This window comes from Oreochromis aureus, linkage group 22 (genome assembly GCF_013358895.1).
Source record: "Oreochromis aureus strain Israel breed Guangdong linkage group 22, ZZ_aureus, whole genome shotgun sequence".
NCBI classification, from domain to species: domain Eukaryota; kingdom Metazoa; phylum Chordata; class Actinopteri; order Cichliformes; family Cichlidae; genus Oreochromis; species Oreochromis aureus.
The window spans coordinates 40473057-40493790 of NC_052962.1; the positions used below are offsets into that span (position 1 = coordinate 40473057).

General features: G+C 43.2%; 1 protein-coding gene across 1 annotated transcript in view; it reads right to left on the reverse strand.

The window, feature by feature from the left end:
• Window positions 1–20415, reverse strand: part of LOC120435617 (GATA zinc finger domain-containing protein 14-like) — a gene marked incomplete at its 3' end in the record, with an annotated part of 42662 nt that extends 22247 nt beyond the window's left edge. The window contains exons 1-2 of the mRNA XM_039605371.1: window positions 20351–20415; window positions 20005–20229 (exon numbers count right to left, since the gene is read on the reverse strand). Coding sequence (XP_039461305.1) covers window positions 20005–20229; window positions 20351–20415 — 290 coding nt within the window. The remainder of the gene's footprint in view (window positions 1–20004; window positions 20230–20350) is intronic.
• Window positions 20416–20734: the final 319 nt, after the last annotated feature.

Here is a 20734-nt window from a genome sequence, read left to right on the forward strand (position 1 = left end):
AACATCTTTCTTCAACAGAATTGCAAAATTCACAGATGGTATCTTCCCAAAGGAAAAAGTAGTATAGCTTACTAGGGTATATTACACTTAACAGTTACTATATACAGTAATGGACTTCTATACATTTTACATCAGATTAAAACTTTGGGTGTAAGATTCAGATAATTATTTATTAAAAGCTAGACATGACAATTAGAAAGAAAAGTATTTCTTTGTACTCCCCTTTCCCTGTTAATGCCCTACCTGCCCCCCTGGCTAAACTTTGCTAGACCCGCCCCTGCACAGTTACCAGCCGTCAGCTACGTAGAAAAGGATCCTGGTGTAGAAAGTAATATTAAATAAATTCTAACAACAGCTTATCAACCTTAAATGTGCTGCTGTTGTTCAGCCGCTGGTTTCCTCTTTCTGGTGCAGAGTGGGCCAAAAACAAACAAGAGAGACGGAGTCGCGACAGAAAAGCCGATTAGCTGATCATTGATCAGTTTCATAATAATAATAATAATAATAACTTTATTTATAAAGCACCTTCAAGCAAAGTGCTGTACAACTGTTTGAAATTAAAAGGGTTTAAAAGTAATACATAGCACTACAGATAGGAGACACAGTACAAGTTAAGAACAGAGAAAAAAGAGAAATTAAGAACAAAATAAAAAGAACAAAACATTTAAAACCTAACCTCATGATTGAAGCAGCAACAGGAGAGGGAGGGAGAGAGAATGAGCGGCAGTCGGTCCATATATCGGTTGTTATGCTTAACGCGGGAATGCGTGACAAACATTCAGAGATGAACTTACACACTTGCTTTACCTCTCTCTGGGATACCTTTCTTGGAGATGAAATGCTGGTTTGGTAGCGAGGCTCCAAATGCTCAACCAGACCACCGACAGGTCTCGCTCGCCACAGCCGCTCTATCACATGAGGCATACTGCTCCGACGTGCTAAGGCTATGAGCTGAGTTACACCATGTCGCAAGTTTTGTGAGGTGCTTTCGTGGTATTTAATGGATCGGATTGCATTTTTTATTTTTCTCCAATATCCAATCCAGTAATTTAGGTCAGTATCGAACCAACACCGATACGTAATATTGGATCGGGCCATCCCTACTTAATATATTATCATGCTTTTTACAACTACATGAATGTACTATTGCAGTGTGATTTATTACTATTACTGAAGGTTACTCGCCATACCAATGCCAACTAGTTGAATTGAATTCAAAATCCTGCTCCTCACATACAAGGTCTTAAATAATCAGGCCCCATCTTATCTTAATGACCTTGTAGTACCACATCACCCCATTAGAGCACTTCGCTCTGACACTGCAGGCTTACTTGTTGTTCCTAGAGTATTTAAAAGTAGAATGGGAGGCAGAGCCTTCAGTTTTCAGGCCCCTCTTCTGTGGAACCAGCTTCCAGTTTGGATTCAGGAGACAGACACTATCTCTACTTTCAAGATTAGGCTTCAAACTTTCCTTTTTGCTAAAGCATACCGAAAATCTCCCGGAGCCACCATTCTCCCGAATTTCTTCCGATTTTCCACCCGGACAACAAAATTGAAGAACCATACACCAGATTGGCACTGCCAATTCCAGTTTCCAACAATGGCTACTATTACTGCAGCTACTTAGTTTTAATATTACTCTTCTTAATCTTTCTGGGTCGCAAAATAACTTTTAACATATTTTCAGGCGAGAATGTAGCTGTGTAAACTTCAAATATACAAGCCGGGTGTTGTGCCCAAAAGTGATTGCCTGCCAAAAACTGATTTCCAATGTTTAAGTGTGTTTGTTATGTGCAATATCGTTAAGTATGTTGCTAACTTTGTTAACTTTGGTTAACAGGTATTACAAAGGGGTTATATATAAAATTAAAAAAGTACCTGTTTCTCAAGTATCTTTCTAACTGTGTTATTGTACTTACATTATAATCAATCAGCTCCCTTTTGTCCACTTAAAATATGTTTACAGAACTATTTTTGCATTTGTTGCAATTTCAGCTGTCCTCTTGGGCAGATTACTCTTAAAAGAGACATTTTTAAAGTCAACAAGAATTTTCTTAACTGCATAAATAAAGGATACATAAAAGTCACTGCCAAAAACTGATTGCGGCTTCTACCTTGTTGCTCAAGATGACTTGATATCATTCATGAGGGATACATTTGACATATGTTTCACATATTATAGACAACAAGTTATTTATAGCAGTTTAAATACAAGCAATCAGTTTTTGGCAGACCATCACTTTTTGGTACAACACCAGGTCCTCAGGTCGACGCATCCTCTGAATTTGGACACCCCCGGCCTGTTTCCGGCCGGACAGTAATAACGGTGACATGTAACTTATTTTATCAGATAAATAAACATTGTAAAATTCAAGTTTTTTGTATATATATATATATATATACATATGTATATATGTATATGTATATACCCCCCCCCAACAGCCCTTTTGAATGTCTCCCTAATTCTGAGGTCTCAAGGTTGGCAAGTATGTGCTAGGCTTTGGCCCACATCAGTCTAAAATTGTATGTAACCATGAATAACGTGTTGCGGATAATAATAATGTCCACCAGGAGAGACTGGACAGTATAGATGTAAAACAAATATGCCAGCAGTTTATCTCAGTTAACGAGAGGAGAAGGCATGTGTTTGGCTCCTTCACATAGTGGACATTGAGTTGTTGTGTGGGACACCAGTAGTCCATGTCTGTTGCTGTAACAGTAGTTCATGTTTAGAATCAAAAATCCCAGCTCACTGATTTGATCGGGGAAATAGTGCCTAAAATATTGCATAATTCTGCTGAGAGATCTTTTACTTTGTGGTAATCTTAGATGAGTAGTTTTATGGACAAAAACCAGCAGGTCAATCAGTGTCCCCTTAGTGCTAATGTATCAGAGATGTTGGTGTACTATAACTGAAGTAATGTTGTTAAGTCCTTAAAGTCATATTCTTTTATTGTCATGACTGTATTTGAAGCTATTTTTATTTTTGTATGGTACCTGATTTATATGGAATATGGCTGAAGTAAACTAAAGCCTAAAATACTTTAGTCATTTGTTTAATAGTAATTTAACATTATATAATTCACAAAACTATGAATTGTAGTTTTCAATGGTTTAAAAGCATGTAGAATAGCATATGTAGGCAAGTATATTTCTACTTTTTTATCAAGAAGCAAAGACAAAAAGGAAAAAAAAAAAAAAGAAACAGGGCAGGGTTTGATGGTTGAATCATCCGTTCCCACCAATGCCAAAACCAAATCTACGCCCTTGGTTAATAGACCTCTCTGCACTGAATCACACTTGTTATTAATCTCTGTCTCTCACAGCATGTCTTTATCCTGTCTTCCTTCTCTCACCCCAACCGGTCACAGCAGATGGCCCCGCCCGTCCCTGAGCCTGGTTCTGTCGGAGGTTTCTTCCTGTTAAAAGGGAGTTTTTCCTTCCCACTGTCGCCAAACTGCTTGCTCATAGGGGGTCATATGATTGTTGGGTTTTTCTCTGTATCTACTGTACACTCTAAAGCGCCCTGAGGCGACTTTTGTTGTGATTTGGGGCTATATAAATAAAATTGAATTGAATTGAATTGAATTGAATTGAACTTTTTGCACCAATCTCGTATAGAAAGCTATTCGGCGCGTATATAAAACAGGTCCGTGGCTCCGAACTGTAGTAAAGGGACCTCCGGCTAACACGTGTTGCTCGAGTTCCTGCATTGTGGATTCTTTCATCCTCTCCATGCACCTTGGAAGTAGGTGAAGTTGTGCCAAAAGTGCTTGCTGTGATTTGTCTCCTGAATCCAAACTGGAAGCTGGTTCCACAGAAGAGGGGCCTGAAAACTGAAGGCTCTGCCTCCCATTCTACTAAATACTCTAGGAACAAGAAGTAAGCCTGCAGTGCAAGAGCAAAGTGCTCTAATAGGGTGATATGGTACTACAAGGTCATTAAGATAAGATGGGGCCTGATTATTTAAGACCTTGTATGTGAGGAGCAGGATTTCGAAGTCTGGATTTAACAGGGAGCCAATGAAGGGAAGCCAAAACAGGAGAAATCTGCTCTCTCTTTCTAGTCCCTGTCAGGACTCTTGCTGCAGCATTTTGGATTAACTGAAGGCTTTTCAGGGAGTTTTTAGGACATCCTGATAATAATGAATTACAGTAGTCCAGCCTGGAAGTAATAAATGCATGAACTAGTTTTTCAGCATCACTCTGAGACAGGATATTTCTAACTTTAGAGATGTTGCACAAATGGAAGAAAGCAGTTCTACATATTTGTTTAATATGTGCGTTGAAGGACATGTCCTGGTCAAAAATGACTCCAAGGTTCCTCACAGCATTACTGGAGGCCAAGGTAATGCCATCCAGAGTAAGAATCTGCTTAGATACCATATTTCTAAGATTTTCAGGGCCGAGTACAATAACCTCAGTTTGATCTGAATTAAGAAGCAGAAAGTTAGCGGCCATCCAGGTCTTTATGTCTTTAAGACATTCCTGCAGTTTAACTAATTGGTGTGTGTTATCTGGCTTCATGGATAGATAGAGCTACGTGTCATCTGCATAGCAGTGAAAATTTATGCTATGTCTTCTAATGATACTGTCTAAGGGAACCAAGTATAATGTAAACAGAATTGGTCCTAGCACTGAACCCTGTGGAACTCCATAATTAACATAATTAATGATGGACAAAAAAAGTTTCCCACTGCATTTTGTGAAGGAAGGATAGAGAAGAGAGAACTCTGAAAGGTTTTTAATGATATCTTCCTTACCTGTGATTCTGGTAATCATGTTGTTCTTTGTCCTCAATGACCTAACATCTGCTTTTGACACTGTAGAGCACAACATTTTACTGTCTTGTTTACACAACCTAGCAGGCTGATTTAGGCCCTATCTTTCTGACAGACCTTTTATTGTTAACATTCTAAGGGTATGAGCCCTTTTCTGCTGCTTTTCAGTTTAGGGCCTCTGCTTTTTTTCACTATATTTACAGCCCTTGGGAACCATCCTCAGAAGGCATGGAATATCCTTCCACTGTTATGCCGATAACTGCTAGATTTATCTGCCTCTGAAGCAGAAAGACGCCTTCTCTAATAAACCAATTCCAGCATGTCTAGAAGACATTAAATCTTAGATGTCCCTAAAACTTTTTAAGATGTCATTCAAGCAAAACTTAGGTGATTGTGTTTGGTCCTAGCGAACCATGCAATCCATCCGCTGTTGATCTGGGACCCCTGGCAGAGTACTTTAAACCTGTAGTTACAAACCTGGGTTTTAAGATGGACAGTGATTTTAAATTGGACACTCAAATTAGGGCTATTGTTAAGTCCAGTTTTTATCATTTAAGGCGCTTGGCAAAGGTAAGACCTATTTTATCCAGGCCACAATTTGAAACAGTAATCCATGCTTTTATTTCATCTCGTTTGGATTACTGTAATGCTCTGTATTTTGGAGTTAGTCGGTGTCTTCTCTCTCGTCTGCAGCTGGTCCAAAATGCTGCTGCACGACTTTTAACCAAGCGCAAAAGAGAGCACGTAACTCCTCGCTTCACTCCATTGGCTGCCTGTATATCTTAGAGTTCATTTCAAAATTCTGTTTGCTTTTAAATGTTTAAATGGTAGTACCGCACCTTACTTCTCTGAGCTTCTTCGTCCTTACTTATCCCCCATGTTTCTCAGGTCAGCTGACAAGCTGCTCCTTGAGGTACCCAGGTCCAAGAGAAAGCTCAGAGGGGGCGGGGGTTTCTCTATTGCTGCTCCTACTTTCTGGAACAATCTGCCCCAGCAGATAAGAGAGGCCCCTTCTTTGTTCACTTTTAAAACACATCTTAAAACCCATTTTTACTCCTTGGTGTATGATGACCCTGATTTTATTGTTTTAGTTTAATATAATGTGCTAATTTTATTGTCTTAAGGTAAATTCTAATCATCATTTTATACTATTTTATTTTTGCTATTTGTGCTGATTTTATCATTTTAAATGTAATTCTAGTCAACATTTTATATATTTTTTTTAATTTTTATTCTTATTCAGTATATTGTCTTTGGTCATGTCAAGTGTACAGCACTTTGTTTTCAGCTGGAAGTTCTGAAAGTGATGTAACACTAATGTGTCTCTAAACTATATAGATAGGGAACTGGGATGTTCGGATTAAATCTGACAGACTTACAACTTAAAACACTCATAAATATTGTGTTCTATATCTGATTGCCTCAAGGCCTTAAGATATCCTCCACACTGTGCACCTGAACATATAAAAGTGGTAATTGCCTCTTTCATTGAATTTTGAGTGTTTTAATCAACGTTGTTACACCTAAGGTGTTCCTGGTCAAAAGTGACCATAGAAAATGAATGGGAATCCACTCATTCACTCACTCACTCGCTGATTGAACGACCCACTGAATGACCCACTGATGGACCAGTCAATTTTGACCGAGAATACTAAGGTAAGGGGCGGATGGTGAACACAACTGGCGGGCTAGTCAGTATGCCAAGTTTGCACCTGAGGCAGAGGACAGAGGCTGGAAGATCAAGGTGCACCTGGTGGAAGTGGGGTGCAGGGGCTTTGTTGCCAGTACAACAGCAAAACTGCTTAGAGAGATTGGGATCAGAGGACAGGCGCAACAGCAGGCTATAAGAGAATTAGCTAACACTGCTGAGAGGACCAGTCACTGGCTATGGCTAAAAATAACAACAACAATCTTTATTTATATAGCACATTTAAAAATCAGTGGTATACCAAAGTGCTTAACATACGAGAGGGTCGGATATAAGTAAAAGAGAAAGATGGGGATTGGGAAGCTCATCTTTAACCGGAAGGTTGCCGGTTGGATCCCCCTGCTCTCTCTGTCCTGGTCATTGTGTCCTTGGGCAAGACACTTTACCCTACTGCCTACTGGTGCTAGCCAGAGGGGACAATGGCGCAATATGGCAGCCTCGCTTCTGTCAGTCTGCCCCAGGGCAGCTGTGGCTACAACTGTAGCTTGCCTCCACCAGTGTGTGAATGTGAGAGTGAATGAATAGTGGAATTGTAAAGCGCTATATAAATGCAATCTATTATTATTAAATGCATGTAGATTAAAGAAAATTATTTTTACCTGGATATGATTGTCTCTGATTAGCCTAAGGTACAAAACATGCTGAGGACGACAATGAATTTTTTCTAGCTCCTCAAGAATTAAAAAAATTTACAAAAAAATGGAGCAACATTTCTGAGTTTAAAGTTTCCACGCCCTGGCACTAGCGACCAGAAAAACACGGAAGTAAGGGCAGACTTGAACAAAGGCTAGATGGCCGTGCAATTTCACAGCCGCTCGCTTCTGTCCTACCTGAGTCTCCTAAGTCTCAAAGTCTTTCTATGTGGAGTTTGCATGTTTGCGTGGTACTCCGGCTTCCTCCTACAGTCGAAAGACATGCACTTAATGGGGATAGGTTAATTGGAAAAGCTAAATTGCCCATAGCAGTGAATGTGAGCGCAAATGGTTTTCTTTGTCTGTTATTTCTGTTTACAGATCGCTGCGACAGACTGGCGACCTGTCCAGGGTGTACCCCACCTCTCGCCCTAAGACACCTGGGGTAGGCTCCAGCCCCTCATGACCCTGAAAAAGGATAAGCGGAAGCGATGGACGGATGAATATTATGTACTTTAAGTGAATTAAAATAAAACAATCTGGAAAATTTTACACTGAAAATATGAAAATGCACATTGTGCGAGTGGGTATTAAAGTGTCTAGTGCTGGGATGTGTTAAGAATTCAGTTAAGTTCAATCAAATGCCTTTATTGGAATTGCATTTGAAACTCGACAAATGTTGATTTACATCACAAGGGTCCCAAACAAGCACATACTGACACATGCACTTCTCACATTTAAGCAGCAATAATGCACCTGCTGAGATAATGTTTATTCTTGATTTGCTGAATTGATGGGTAATTTTCTGTGCTGTGTTCATGATGCATTGGAAATTCTGGAGCCTGTCCTCAAAGTCTCCATTGATGTACAGAAGAAGATTGTCTGCTCTACACTTCCAGAAATCCATGATGACTTCCTCTGTTTTCTTGGTGTTGCGGTTGAGGTTATTCATGGAGCACCAGGTGGACAGCCTCTGAACTCATCTCTGTAGGCAGTGTTACGGAATAAATATATTCTTAGTGCTTATTTGCTGTTTATATTGTTTTATAGAGGGCAGCGTAGTAAAAATGCCACTTTGAGTTAGAATGTGTGCTAAAGGTCACAGAGTACTGTGTAAGACAGGAAACTCTGCAGGAGACGCTTTATGCAGAGCTGCAAAAGTAGACAGGAAGTTAAACTAGGCAGAGTGCAGCGCAGGAGTTGTTTATATCGAAACTATGTGTGACGTATGACTGATTATGTTATGCACATTCGGCTTTTAATGCTTCAGATCTGCTCAGGATTTAGCCTGTGCACATCTCCTTTTCCGGAAATGTAGAATAAAGATGATTTTTGAGTTTTGACCACACTGAGTCGGGTTTTTCTCGGTCAATAAAAGAATATGAAAGAACCGGATTTGATAGCAGTCTCATCTCCATTTCAGATGTGTCCAACTGTGGCATTCCCATCCTCAAAATTATGTTTTGGGGTTACTGGTGCGGATTGGTATGCAGTCATGCTTGTATAGTGAGTGTAGAATGGGCTCAGGACACAGTCTTTTGGTGTGCTTACAGTGTGACTGTGGAGGACAGATGGGGGCCAAGGTTTACTCTTTGTGGGTGATCTGCACGTAATTTCCACTCTATTCCAAATGTTGCAGGGCAGAGTGGAGAACCATATTGATGGCATCCTCTGTCGACTGTTTTTTCCTATATGCAAAAACAGGTGCAGGTCACAGGATAAGAGGAGCCTGGATTTGATGTGTTTTAATATCAGCCTGTCAAAACACTTCATGACAGCAGACTTAAGTGGGACTGGTCTGTAGTCAGTCAGGGTGCTGGGGTTGGCTTTATTGGCCACTGGGATGGTGATTGCAGACTTCAGACAGGTGGCTTGTGCTAGGAGATTGAAGATTTAAGACTTTTGTGAAGACTTCTGTGAGCTGGTCAGCTCATGCCTTAAGTACCCTACTTGACACGCTTTCCCCGAGTTCACTGCTCAAAGCACCTGTCTCATGTTGTTGTACAGTCAGTGGTTTCTTGTGGTCGTCAGGTTGAATCAATGCACCCAGCCTAAGTCTTTTTTCCTCAAACTTGGCGAACAAGTGATTTCACTCCTCTGCCAGTGAGGGGTGGATGTTCTGAGGGGAAGGACTGCTGCTTTTTATGACTTATTCAATTTGTTTGCCTTGCCACGCCTGACTGGAGTCATTGTTTGTGACGTGGTCCTCCATTTTCCTTTATAGGTCAGTTTTGCAGCCCTAATACCCCTCTAAAGGTCTAGCTATGATGTAGTGAGCACTGTCCCCTGCCCTGAATGCAGTGTCCAGTATTCCGAGGAGGTTGCCGATATCAATGGCTTATTGTTGGGATGTGTCCAACTGCAAACAATACAAATGCAAATGCAAACAAACAGCACATGTATTGTTTGTGTGTAAATGTTCATGTCCTGGTGTTCAAATAATGTCCATTCTGTCCATTAGAAAGAGTCCTCCAGCTGGCGGGAAGCAGTGTCTGGCCATGTTTTTATATTCTTAGTGACTAGTGGTTCCTGTTTTAATAGGTATATATGCTGGTCGTGGTGAAGGAGAGGCACAGTCCTGTAGACATGCCTAATGTTTGTTCTATTGTTTTTCCCTCCGGTGACACTTTCCACATACTGTAAGAAGTCAGGAAAAAATCACCAGCAATGACGAAAATCCTGTCTGGATGTATGTGCATCTGTTTGCTGTTTGGTTTCCTGAAGTTGTGCTCGCTAACTGCTGCCACTAGATGTCACCAAAGTCTTCTGTATGTTTCTGCTCTTTAAAGATGTGTGGCGCAGGGGTGAAACCCTTTAGTGTGATGGGTTGGAGGACGAGTGTCAAGTTGAAATCCAGCTGCAATTTAACATAAATATGAATTTTTCATTGTGTTCATCATATTCTTTAACCGACCACCCAGAACTAACCTTGGGTTAAAAGATAGTTTAAACATGTAACTGCTGAACATGATTTCCACTCATGTTGGCTGAAATTGTTTCATGTTTATGTTGCTGCCCCTTAGACTGGACTCACATCCAACTCTAGATGATATTTTATTTATGTTTCTACTTTAATGAATTTGTTATCTTGTCAATCTCTGGAAATTAATCAGTGCAAGATAAGATTTGATCACTAATTACTCTGAAGTTCATCCAACATGTGGAGCTTTTTTCTTAGTTCTTTGGACACACAGTGGGATGGAAAAGTTTGGGCAACCTTGTTAATAGTCATTATTTTCCTGTATAAATGGTTGGTTGTTACAATAAAAAATGTCAGTTAAATATATCATATAGGAGACACACACAATGATATTTGAGGAGTGAAATGAAGTTTATTGGATTTACAGAAAGTGTGCAATAATTGTTTAAACAAAATCAGGCAGGTGCATAAATTTGGGCACCACAAAAAAAGAAAGGAAATCAATATTTAGTAGATCTGCCTTTTGCAGAAATTACAGCCTCTAAACGCTTCCTGTAGGTTCCAATGAGAGTCTGGATTGTGGTTGAAGGTATTTTGGACCATTCCTCTTTACAAAACATCTCTAGTTCATTCAGGTTTGATGGCTTCCAAGCATGGACAGCTCTCTCTAACTCACACCACAGATGTTCAATAATATTCAGGTCTGGGACTGAGATGGCCGTTCCAGAACGTTGTACTTGTTCCTCTGCATGAACGCCTTAGTGGATTTTGAGCAGTGTTTCGGGTCGTTGTCTTGTTGAAAGATCCAGCCCCGGCGCAGCTTCAGCTTTGTCACTGATTCCTGGACATTGGTCTCCAGAATCTGCTGATACTGAGTGGAATCCATGTGTCCCTCAACTTTGACAAGATTCCCAGTCCCTGCACTGGCCACACAGCCCCACAGCATGATGGAACCACCACCATATTTTACTGTAGGTAGCAGGTGTTGTTCTTGGAATGGTGTTCTTTTTCCTCCATGCATAATGCCCCTTGTTATGCCCAAATAACTCAATTTTAGTTTCATCAGTCCACAGCACCTTATTCCAGAATGAAGCTGGCTTGTAAAAATGTGCTTTAGGAAACCTCAAGCGGCTCTGTTTGTGCTGTGGGCGGAGAAAAGGCTTCCTCTGCATCACTCTCGCATACAGCATCTCCTTGTGTAAAGTGCACTGAATGGTAGAACGATGCACAGTGACTCCATCTGCTGCAAGATGATACTGTAGGTCTTTGGTGCTGGTCTGTGGGTTGACTCTGACTGTTCTCACCATTCGTCGCTTCTGTCTATCCCAGATTTTTCTTGGTCTGCCACTTCGAGCCTCTGAGACAGCTTTCTGTATCTTTCCCATAAACCATGATGGTGAACAATCTTTGTCTTCAGGTCATTTGAGAGTTGTTTTGAGACCCCAATGTTGCTACTCTTCATTAAAAGAGGAGGGAAACTTAAAATTGACCCCCTTAAATACTCTTTCTCATTATTGGATTCACCTTTGTATGTAGGTCAGGGGTCACTGAGCTTACCAAGCCAATTTGAGTTCCAATAATTAGTTGTAAAGGTTTTGGAATCAATAAAATGACAACAGTGCCCAAATTTATGCACCTGCCTGACTTTGTTTAAACAAATATTGCACACTTTCTGTAAACCCAATAAACTTCATTTCACTTCTCAAATATCACTGTGTGTGTCTGCTGTATGATATATTTAACTGACAGTTTTCATTCTAACAACCAACAATTTATACAGGAAAATAATGACTATTGACAAGGTTGCCCAAACTTCTGGATCCCACTGTACAAGGATGAACAGCAGCATAGAAAATAGTTTAGAAAATATAGCTGAGCAGGTTTGTTCCCGACGCACGCTCAGTCATATGAGGTGTGGTTATTGAAGCTGCTTCTCATTGCATAACAAAGCTGCTGTAACAAAACAAATTTCCCACATGTGAGACTAATAAAGGTATCTTATCTTATAAGCTTTCAGCCGCACCTCATAGCTTAGCCTGTTGTGCATTAACAGGCGCTCAGAATTAGAATTGATTGTTTTGTGCATTGAAGTCAACAAACAACTGCAATCATTTTTCTGGAGGCTTAGGAGGTGGTTGAGTCTTCACTGAGGAATGCCACATATCCGTCAAACAAAAGAGAACACGTCACTGGCAGCTACGACACCATGAAACCTGTCCTATCTGACCTTTAATCAGCTATTTCTGTCATTAGGTGTTTCTAAAGTATGATTGAGACATAATGGTTTAATACTGATGATCTGTCAACAACATCTTCTAAAAAAAAGTCCTCAGATCTTCAACTGGTGGAGTCCTGTACTGCAGGCGTGTCCAGACGTTTTATCAGCAAAAGTTTCTGTAATCACTGGTGGGAGATGCTGCTGCTTTCAAGATGTCAACGTTTCATTACAAGTAAGAGTCCCGGGTTGCACTTTGTTTTATGGCACATTATCAGATATGATGAGCTGTATCATATCTGATAAAAACATTTTCTTTATTAAACTGTAAACACAGTGACACTCTGATCTGACACCTCACTGAATATGGTGCCATTATTAACCTCATATATGTGTTTTAAATTCAAAACAGACAGTTATTACAAGACAATAATTTTAATGGATCTTTATCTAGCACAGTTTTATTTTATTACAGGGTGATTTGTTGCTCATTTGAGGAAACCTCTTTTTTAAGCTCTACTTTTAAAGAAGACAAAATTCCTTTTTGCTAAAGCATATATCTCTGGCTCTCTTCCACAGCATGTCTTCTATTAATAGAAGTTGGGTAGGAAGCATTTTTGGCAATGCTTCATCTTCTGCTTTCCGTTTGTGTGGGACCCCCATCAAAAATCTGTCCATTAGGCTCGCAGCGTCCTAGCATTCTTTATTTATTCATACTGCGCTCTCCCTGCATTGGCTCTGCCCACTTTGGGAACCGTGGGCTCTGTGGAAAAGTGACCCTGAGCACACAGCGGGAGCATTCTGCATCCAAGTGTGAAATAGAAAGTTGCCGTTGCAAGCAATGTGAGGATCATGTGTAGAACTGAGAGTATGAAGCACGCACTAAATGCATTTATATAGTAATTTTTTTTTTTTCAAATGAACTCTCACTTACATGAAATTACTTTTCAGGTCTGGATTTCATGTTGATGCCAATGGTTTGTATTGTCGGTGTCACAGTAAGAACTTACCTCACTAACAGGAACACCTTTTATTAAAACTACCTGCACACTAGTTATGGGATTTCCGGCTCTTTTTAGAGAACCGGCTCTTTCGGCTTGGCTCACTAAAAAGAGCTGGCTCTTTTGGCTCCGAACCGGCTCTTCGGGTTGTTTTGTTGCTTTAATTAATTTATTAGTAACAATAATATAAAATTATGCACAAAAGGAATTACTAATGTAAAAAAAAGTGGTTTTATTTATATATGTTTATATATAAATATATGCGGTGGCCCCTAGAGACAAAGCACGTACAAACTCCAAAAAGCACGTACAAACTCCAAAACACATTTCTAGCTTTAACTGAACTTCAAAACAGAGCTACCTAGATCACTTAAATTACACAATTGAAAGCATATGTGTATTGTCTGTGTATTTATACACAGGCACTCATATATATTAGAATAATTTAAAAAAAAATGTTCATTTACCTGTTACTACCACACACCATATCCGGTCGTTGGTACTTGCTGGCTTGTGTAGCCACTAGGTAACAAAAGCTCAACACTGCCCCCTAGCATCCTGGAGCACTTGTGTTGTCTTTTGTACGTGCTTTGTCTCTAGGGGCCACCGTAAATATACTTTTATTTATTCACTCCACATAAAATGTAATAAATAAATCATATAATACAAAAACCAACTATTTACATTTCAACTTTTAACTATTTAAATTTTCAGGTTTTTCCTTTTAAACAAATTTAAAGTGAAAAAACACAAAACATTGCAAACCACAACACAATTAAATATAAATTAAAATATGAAAACAAAAAGAAGATTCTCTGTCATATGGGCCTGCATGAATAAACTTTCTGAATCCTTTATCATCTGTAACTGAAAATAGTTGTGGATGATTACTATACCTTTCTAATGTGACGTTGTTGTCCCTGGCTCTCTTTCTCTCTCTCCCTCCCGCTCTGTTCCTGTGCTACTGCCAGTGTAACTACCGCCCCTCTTCCCAGCGCAAAGCACAAGGCTCGCGTGCGGAGTGAAGCGGAAAAAAAGTGCGAGAGAGGGTGAGAGAAAGAAAAAAAAACCCACGGCTCGCGATAAGCAGCCGGCTCGCATCATTCATGTCAAAGATCCGGCTCTAAGAGCCGTTTTGTTCGCGACCGACACATCACTACTGCACTCACTGAACACTGAGTGGAGGCTGGAGTAGATACAAACCATCATTGTTCTTTTAATTAATAAACTGAGTCATCTACAATTATAACATGTTTATTAAAAGATAATTAGACCTCCAATTTGTAGTTTTATGTTAACTCGAAGAAAGAAGGCTGGAACTCAAAGACTGTACTGGAAGCATGCCCACTGGAGTTTATGTACACAGATTCAATCTGTCTGATCACAGTTTAGAATCAATGTTAAATCATTAAAAGTGATGATTGCAGTGAGTCCACTAAGAAGCAAGCAGCTCTTCATACTTTCCAGTGCTGTTTACTGCACTGCTATCACTGTTTTGCCAGTTCAGTAAATGACGGCACTCCTTCTTAGCCTGTTCAACCTACTTTCATTTCAAACCTGCAGTCAGACTCTCCTTCAGTGTTCATGGGAGGGTTTTAACTTCAACTCAGATAGACTCAATTTGATATACCTAAAAGGGTTTAATTTACCAACAAAGAATCAATAGAGACCATAGAAAGTGAAGAAAATGACCTTCAGGGTGACCAAGAAGGCAACCACGAAGCACTGAAGTCCTACAGAATCATCCTCACAATAAACAGCACATTCATAATAGATGTTTTCATTATGAAAATAACCATAACAAACAACTTTGATTTCTTGGTGCTATAAAGAGATACTAGAACAATCAAAACAAAAGAGTGAATGAAGACAGTCACCACCCTAAAGTATAGAATATTTCTTTGCATTGGGTGTGTTGCTGCTTAAATGCATCATCAGACTGTAATAGACTGTGCTGTCAGTCAGCTTGTTGGTATTTACCAGGAGAATAAAAAAGAATCTACATGCTTTTGTTAAACATGTCCCTGGTTCTGATCACTGATGTCAGCAGCTGCTGCACACAGTGAATCAAACGAACAAATTTCCCACGCGTGGGACTAATAAAGGTTATCTTATCTGTTATCTTATCTTAAACATCTCTGCGCAATATTTACAAAAGACTTCCTACAAAACATTTCATGTAAAAGTAACTTATGTTAACTGAACCTTACTCGTCAGTCCATCAATACGGCAGTTATGTGACCCACACTGTAGTGCTGGGGATGAATGTGTGAAATGAACGAGGATTTGTATTTTGAGATAGAGATATCAAAAAATGTCTTAGAACTGGCTGGTTCTGATAGGTTTGTAGCTTAAACCGATTCGCTGGAACGTTGAAGACAATGTAATTACACAGCAAAGCAAGACACGAGTAGGCAACGTTCTTTATGTTTTACGTGCACGGGAGAGAACTGAACAAACGCCGTTCCTTCGCTTGACCCCAGTTGCTCTCCTCCGCTCCCCCGTAACACTGCTCTTTTATTGTGGTTACATGAATATGCATAGGTTCATTAACATATGACATCTTAAATAGGTATACATGAGAACAAAGAATACCTTGTGTGTGTGTGTGTGTGTGGGGGGGGGGGGGTCAAAGCATGACCCCATAAATGACTTCCCTAAACCTGCTGGTCTGGAAGTCCAGCAGTTCATCTAAACAAAAGGCACTTAGCCTAAAACAGATATAGATACGTTTATCCTACCATAAAACAATAAGACAAGGTACGACCTCTCCCATGCTCCCAGAGTGCTCTGGAATGCACACAAAGTTTGCAGACTATTAGGGATCAAACCTCTACCAATCTACAACTGATTATAAAACTCTAAGCATATGTGAGTAGATATTTCTAGGCATAAATGACAATCACAATACAAATCTAACAGGTTCTGTGATTTTAAAAATAAAGCTTTCCAGTAAAGTGCCATATTTGCCACATGGCAAAAGACAATTAGTCTTTGTTTGTACATAAATGTTTGTACATAAAAAAAAACAATTAATGAAAATAAAAAAGGGATAATTTCATGTTCATAGTCTTACAATTCCCCAGCAGCATAAGTCTTGAGCAGTTTTGTAGGAATGGGGTCTAAAAGACACGTTGATGGTTTGGAGGAAGTAATAATTGAAGTTAACTCAGAAAGATCAATTAGAGAAAAAGACTATAAATGAATATCAATGTAACTGAAAGTAGCTGTAGATAATGTTACATCTGTGAAATGACAGCCTGTTCTCACTCCCCAGGCATAATATACTGATGATTTGTCATGTCCCGCAGTGTTCCTAAGGAAAGCGAAAGGTGATCGTTTGCGTTCTTATGCTACACACCAGGTTATGCATGAAAACCAGTAGAATGATGCTCCCACGGTAATACTTGTTCCAGCCATGTATTCCAGCCCTAACCATAACCTTATCCCTAACCTTAACCAGCACTTTAATAATGTTAAATAGTGTTTTCCAGAGCAATTTAAGTAAAACAAATGTACATGTGTAGATTCATTCCAAACGGTTCTAATGTTTCCTCATTTTTCTGATCTCGTCATATAGGGACCTGTTGGGTGCCTGGAAGCGTAATATACAGACGATTTGCCACCTAGCGTAAAATGTTACGCTTTGGGAGTGAGAATGTGTTGGAGATGTCACGGCTGGGGCAGCAGTCGTGTTGAGGAAAGGATGACCCAAAATGCAAGCAGCCGACTGATGATATGAGTGAGAGTTTATTTACAGAAGTGGCTGGGTGGCAAACAGGCAGTGAGGCCTGGCAAATAACTGAAGGAGACCTAAACTGGGATAAACTAAATAACAAACCTGAAGTCATACGAAACGGCTGCGGGGCAGAGAGACACAGATGAACACAGATGAACACAGATGAACGCAGAGAAGTGCAGAGATACACAGACTAACGCAGACTAACGCAGATGAGCCGACGACAGGCACAGACTGACACCCACTATATATACACACACAAACAAGGAGACCAGGTGATGACATACAGGTGGGAGCACAGCTGATTCTAATACACAAGACGACCTGAGGATACAAGCTGAACACGATGACAACAGACAGACCGTCAGAATAAAACAGGAAATCCAGAACACGAACAGGGCACAAGGGGAGGACACAGAATACCAAAATCAGAATACACCCGAGGCACAAAATGAACTTCAAGGAAACAAAACACTGGGTCAAAATGACCCAGGACCATGACAGCACCCCCCCTCCAAGGGCTGGCTCCAGACAGCCCAAAACAAAACAGACGACCACCCCAGGGCGGGCGGCGGGGGCCCAGGACGGAGGGACCAACACCAAACAAAAGAAGCCCCAGCGAGTTACAGGAACTGTCCAAAATACAAACACACATGCTGGAGTCCTCGAACAGGGTCCCAAAACACAGTTCAGGAGGCCGGCCCGGAGGCTGACAACTCAGGAGTCTGAAACAGTTCACCTCCGGAGGCCGGCCACGTTGGCGATACAAATCCAAAAGCCGACCGCGCGGAAGGCAGCGGTGGCGAAGTGGAAACAGTTCAGGGGGCCGTCCGTGCACACGGCAACGGGCAAACAGTTCAGGGGGCCGTCCGTGCACACGGCAACGGCGGTGGCAGAGCAGGTCCGGAGGTTGGCCGCGAAGCCAGCGGTGGCGGCGAAGTTCTTTCAGGAGGCGCCCTCGGCGGCCATGATGCCAGCTTAGAGGCCTGGAAAGCGGCCAACAAGGATGAGGTGGCACAGGGCGAGCTGGCTCTGACGGCAGTGTTGACGAGGCTGAGGCTGACTCGGAGGCTGCAGCCAGAACTGGACCAGGCGAGGCAGGAACAGATGCTGAGGCCGGACCAGGCGGCGAGGCAGGAACAGATGCTGAGGCCGGACCAGGCGGCGAGGCAGGAACAGATGCTGAGGCCGGACCAGGCGGAGAGGCAGGAACAGATGCTGAGGCCGGAGCAGGCGGCGAGGATGAAGGCGCGGAGGCTGCAGCTGGAGAGGATGAAGGCGCGGAGGCTGCAGCTGGCGAGGATGAAAGCGGAGGCTGCAGCTGGCGAGGATGAAGGCGCGGAGGCTGCAGCTGGCGAGGATGAAGGCGTTGCGGGGGCTGGGCCAGGCGACGCTGAAGATGAAGCGGACTTGGAGGCTGGACCAGACGAGGATGAAGCCGGAGCTGGACCAGGCGACGGCGTGGGAGAAGCTGATGAGGATGAAGCTGCTGCTGGAACAGCTGGTGGCTGGACAGGCCTCGGGCCCCCAGCAGGCGAGGAAGGAGGCTGGACGGGCTCCTCGGGCCCCCAGCTGACGACGAAGGAGGCTGAGCGGTCCCTGGACCCTCCAGCTGACGAGTCAGGAGGCTGGGACAGGCTCCTCGGCCCTCCAGCTGATGACAAAGGAGGCTGGAGCGGTCCCTCGGGCCCCCAGCTGACGAGGCAGGTTGCTGGACGGGCTCCTCGGGCCCTCCAGCGGAGACAGGAGGCGGGCGGTCCCTCGGACCCTCCAGCTGACGAGGCAGGTTGCTGGACAGGCTCCTCGGGCCCTCCAGCGGAGACAGGAGGCAGGCGGTCCCTCGGACCCTCCAGCGGAGGCGAGAATGGGCTGGCCGGGCTCTCCAGAACCCCAGCGGACATGAGGACGGGCTGGCCGGGCTCTCCAGAACCCCAGCGGACATGAGGACGGGCTGGCCGGGCTCTCCAGAACCCCAGCGGAGACTAGAATGGGCTGGCCGGGCTCTCCAGAACCCCCAGCGGAGACTAGAATGGGCTGGCCGGGCTCTCCAGAACCCCCAGCGGAGACTAGAATGGGCTGGCCGGGCTCTCCAGAACCCCCAGCGGACATGGTCACAGAACCAGCGGGCACAGGGCCCCTGGCACACATCGGGCTGATTGCAGCTGCGCGGAGCACTGGCCCTGCTCAGGCAGCGACAGCTGGGTGCAGTCCTCAGCTGGAGTCTTAGCCTTCAGGGGTCCAGAGTGGGCTGAGGGCTGAAACAGCCTCTGGGGAGGCCCTGAAGTGCATCACAGTTTCTGAGATGGCCAGCTTTTGAGGACTGATAACAATATTGTGTTGTTTGTCTCTCTGCTTAGACTGAACAGATGAAAAACAGGTCTTTTCGGGTTGGATCGACTTAGCTTGTTGTACAGGAGGAGTAGGTGAAGATGACGACTGAATAGGTGGCTGATCTGAGGGTGACTGAAGTAAAGGTTGGAACAATAATGGTGGCGAAGTTGGAGACTGAGCTGATGATAAGGCTGATGATTCTTTTACCAACTGAGCTATAGACTGGGAAATGGACTGTAACATAGTTTGTAATAAGTCTGGCTGTGACTGTAACTGAGCTATGGGTTGTGAGGCTGAATGTGATGGAGGTGACGACTGAGCGGCTAGCTGAGCTCCTGGAGGCTGGGCAGCTAAGTGAGCTCCTAGAGGCTGGGCAGCTAAGTGAGCTCCTAGAGGCTGCTGGGCAGCTAAGTGAGCTCCTAGAGGCTGCTGGACAGCTAAGTGAGCTCCTAGAGGCTGCTGGGCAGCTAAGTGAGCTCCTAGAGGCTGCTGGGCAGCTAAGTGAGCTCCTAGAGGCTGCTGGGCAGCTAAGTGAGCTCCTGGAAACACATTCTTGGAAACGACAGTTGCAGGTGAGCCAGGGAAAACACCATCGTCCTTACTGGCTGCACAAAAAACGGCCCCAGAATAAACGGTCCTTAAACTGGAAGGCTTGTGGTTACTGTCTTTTTTACTCACCACAGCCGGCAACTCAGAAGTCTCAGGACACGGCTGTGGCGATGGGCGTCGGCGGCGTGAACGTCGCTTCCCTCTGGGGGATAGCACTGACCGGCCGGGTAATTCCACATCCGGCGTGCCAGGCCGCAGATTCCCCGGCGGGCAGAGCAAAACATTCGCCGCCGGGCTGGGTTGGGAAGCGGTAGCGGCTGGAGGGTGAAGATGAAGCTCGTTGAGGATGAAGTCCTGTGCGAGCGGGTGAAGAGAGTCCAGAAGCCAGGTGTGAGTAGATATTAACTGCTGTAGCCTGGCTTCTACAGCGCGGCTGAGTTCCCCTCCCTCATGTTCAAGCCACAGGTTAACCAACCTCGAAGCAGTGTCAATTAATTCCTCCCGAAACTCCTGGGAGGGTGCGGATGCTGCTGGGTCCATGTTTGGTCGGCTTGTACTGTCACGGCTGGGGCAGCAGTCGTGTTGAGGAAAGGAGGACCCAAAATGCAAGCAGCCGACTGATGATATGAGTGAGAGTTTATTTACAGAAGTGGCTGGGTGGCAAACAGGCAGTGAGGCCTGGCAAATAACTGAAGGAGACCTAAACTGGGATAAACTAAATAACAAACCTGAAGTCATACGAAACGGCTGCGGGGCAGAGAGACACAGATGAACACAGATGAACACAGATGAACGCAGAGAAGTGCAGAGAAGTGCAGAGATACACAGACTAACGCAGACTAACGCAGACGAGCCGACG